Below are 3,179 nucleotides of genomic sequence, written 5' to 3'. Positions count from 1 at the left end.
GAAGTGAAGTGAGCATTGCTACTAAATTTTGAGTTTTTCTAGATAGGATTTCAAGATATAAAGGCTGACTCTTTGGGGTTAGATTCTGAAAAGGTAAAAAAAATCTTCTTTAGCCAGCAAAATGCTTCCTTAGACTTTTGGAAAGAGAAAAAAAAAGACTGTTTTAATTTTGAGATTTTTATGTCACATTTACTTTGAAAACTGTATTGTCTAGTCTCAGAAATATCTTGCTCTCTCCAGGTGAAATAATATGGTTACTAACATATTTCAATACCTTCTGCAACTACTGGTTCCCTTTCATTCATCAATGATAAAAGTTTGAATGAACCAAGCATGACATTCATCCTTTGACCCAGAGATCAGGGTGAGGATAAATGTATAAAACCTACTCACAGTTGAAGACCAGTGGTTTTAGAGTCCACAGTTTCATGGAGTGAAGCAACTCTTCAGGGGATCCAGGAACCTAATGGAAACTGGCCTCAAGGGATTGCTAGTGGTTTCTGTGCTATTGTCTTGCTGTGTCTTCAATCTCTTAGTTATGTTCCAGCCATAAATGTTTTGTATAGGGAGGGAGAGGAACAAGAACAATTCAGACAGTAGGCTTCTCTTTCCCAAGCCACTCGTTATTATCTTGCAGGTGAGCAGTACCTAGTACTCTGAAGTTCTTTCAAATACAGGCACCTGGTAAGGTAGGGATATATAAAGTATGGCTTCCACATATGATGTTCTTACATGCGTTTAACTCAGAATCATTCCAAAGTTTTCCAAAACACTTTCACAATGTAGCCCAGGTGTACATTGTTTCCAAGAAATATTTACTTTGCACTACACAAATACAGTTTTGAGAAGAAAATTTAGTAGAGTTTGTAACACACACAGAGTTGTACAATAAATATATATATAGGCAAATAACAGTAGACAATTCATAGAGATGTATTCCAATTTAAGAACATATGTCAAATATAAAGTGAACTTTTCTCAAGTAGACTTGTTTTTAAGCACATTTTACTCAATAAAAGGCCTGCTTGGGAATTCCAAGTATCTGTTGAACATTCTGCCTAGAGCAGTGTTTATCTCCCTGTTCCTCAGACTGTAGATGATGGGGTTTATGAATGGGGGCAACATAGTGTAGAACATGGCTGTCAGCAAATTTTTAAGAGATGCTTTATTTGCAATAGGACCCAAGACAGCAATCAATCCAGAAATTACAAACAAAAGAAGAATTAGCAACTGTGGGGTACATGTGGATAAGGCTTTGTTTCGGGCTTCCACTGAATGGATCTTAAGCACATTTGAAAATATATTTATATATGACATAACCATATAAGTAAAACATGCCAAGACAATACAAGCACTTAATGCAAGGATGACAGATTCAGAAAACTGAACCTCTGGAGATGATATTCCCATAACTTGAGGCACATCACAAAAATATTGGTTGATCACATTGGATTTTGTGAAGGGAAGTCTGAACATGTTCCCAGTGTGGATGGCAGAATAGACCAGCCCAGTGAGCCATGACCCACCTGCTGCCTGTGTGCACAAATGCGGGGTGATGGTCAGCCCATAGTGCAGAGGCTGGCAAATGGCAACATAGCGGTCATAGGACATGAGCACAAGGAAAGCAAGCTCTATAGATGCAAAGAAAATGTATAGGAAAATCTGAGCAGCACATTCTTTCAGTGAGATGGACTTACTGCCCGTCAGAGAATTCACAATTAGTTTGGGAACACTGACTGAGATGCAGCAAAAGTCTATGAGGGATAAGTTGCTTATAAAAAAGTACATTGGTGAGTGAAGGTTTGGGTCTGTCACAATGGCGGTAATGGTCAGAAGATTTCCAGCCAGAGCTCCTAAGTAAATCAATAAGAATAACAGACCTTGCAAAATTTGTAGCTCCCAAGAGCTTGAGATGTCCATGAGGAGGAATTCTGTGAAGATAGTGAGGTTGCCCATGTCAGCCAATATGCTGAAGTAACCTGGAGTGATGTGTAAAGTGTTAGGACCATGCAAAATAAAAATTGCAAATCATTCTTAACACTTCCAAATAAATGCAGCCATTCCAAAGCAGTGCGGAATCCATTCCACAGTACATGGTTTCTAACTAGAAAGCACAGGAGGAGGAAGAGGGATGAAAAGAGAATAGTTTGAAATCAATAAATTATATTTCCTTTTTGGGGGGTTCTTTCCAACTCTACTGAGATATTGTGATAATTTCAACAATCAAAGGAGCACATAAAGTATGTAATAAGAAATCAATACCATCAGCCCTATTGTTATTAAATACAATTACAATATTTCCTCTCAATTTCTTTTCATTCTGTCTGGGCACGTGAAGGGTTTATATTTATTCTCATTTCCTTTAATATCAGGTGGTCAGCCAGACATGCTCAGATCAGCCAAATGGGTTTGAGCATTCCACATTTATTCATTCTCCTCATGTACCAGTGGTCTAGAATGACTTTTGTTATCTCCTCTTCTCTAGCCAGCTGTTATAGATGGTTTAATAAATTTGATGATGATCTCAGTTTGTGCAGTGATTCTAATCCAAATGAGACAAGTTAGATTATGCCTCACCTTACTTTCATTTCAGTTGCTCTCTAAGACATGCATATGAGCTTTCTTTCCTTCCGTTCAATATCCAAAAATGGTGTGATTTGATTGAGAATCTCATTCAATTTGCCTATTGACAGTGGGTATTCATTTCCCTGACTGTAATTCATTTTTTTTTTCACAAATGATCTATGAAAAATATCCCACCTGGTATACTTTCAATAAATGTCACTTCTCTGGCCACACATGCATTTCAATGTTTAATGAATGTTGAATATTATATTCAGACCACTCTTTTTCTTGTATTCTTAGATTTTTCTGAACTATTCTCATTCAAAGATAACTTATAATAGAATTCTATTTATTTTGTTCCATGTTGGAAGCATTTCATATAATAAGGAAAATTTGTTTTAATCTCAGTTTTCCTTTCTACACAAAAAGTAATTTTTGGAGACATAATTGAGTACTACTAAATTATCTTCTGTGGATACCTAAATTGCCAGATGTTGACTTTAAAATATCAATTGAATTTTTCTATTATTCTATTATATTTAGTAAGAACAATGAGTTGCTTTTACGGGCACTCATGAAATTCAGTTGTTTCACAAAAATTGTTTTATGCTAAT

At 36.2% G+C, this 3,179-nt stretch overlaps 1 protein-coding gene across 1 annotated transcript; it reads right to left on the bottom strand.

Annotated features, from left to right (window-relative positions):
* Nucleotides 1-1,005: 1,005 nt before the first annotated feature.
* LOC118973297 (olfactory receptor 14I1-like) lies at nt 1,006-1,956 on the bottom strand. Its single transcript, XM_037022994.2, has one exon. The coding sequence runs from the start codon at nt 1,954-1,956 to the stop codon at nt 1,006-1,008; it is 951 nt and encodes a 316-aa protein (XP_036878889.1).
* Nucleotides 1,957-3,179: the final 1,223 nt, after the last annotated feature.

Source organism: Manis javanica, chromosome 14, assembly GCF_040802235.1.
Source record: "Manis javanica isolate MJ-LG chromosome 14, MJ_LKY, whole genome shotgun sequence".
Lineage (NCBI taxonomy): Eukaryota > Metazoa > Chordata > Mammalia > Pholidota > Manidae > Manis > Manis javanica.
The sequence above is the reverse complement of the archived record's forward strand: the minus strand, read 5'-3'. Positions and strand labels throughout refer to the sequence as shown.

Bases quoted from the DNA above. Each gene is read 5' to 3' on its own strand.
- LOC118973297 (XM_037022994.2), bottom strand. From the start codon at position 1,956: ATGGGCAACCTCACTATCTTCACAGAATTCCTCCTCATGGACATCTCA.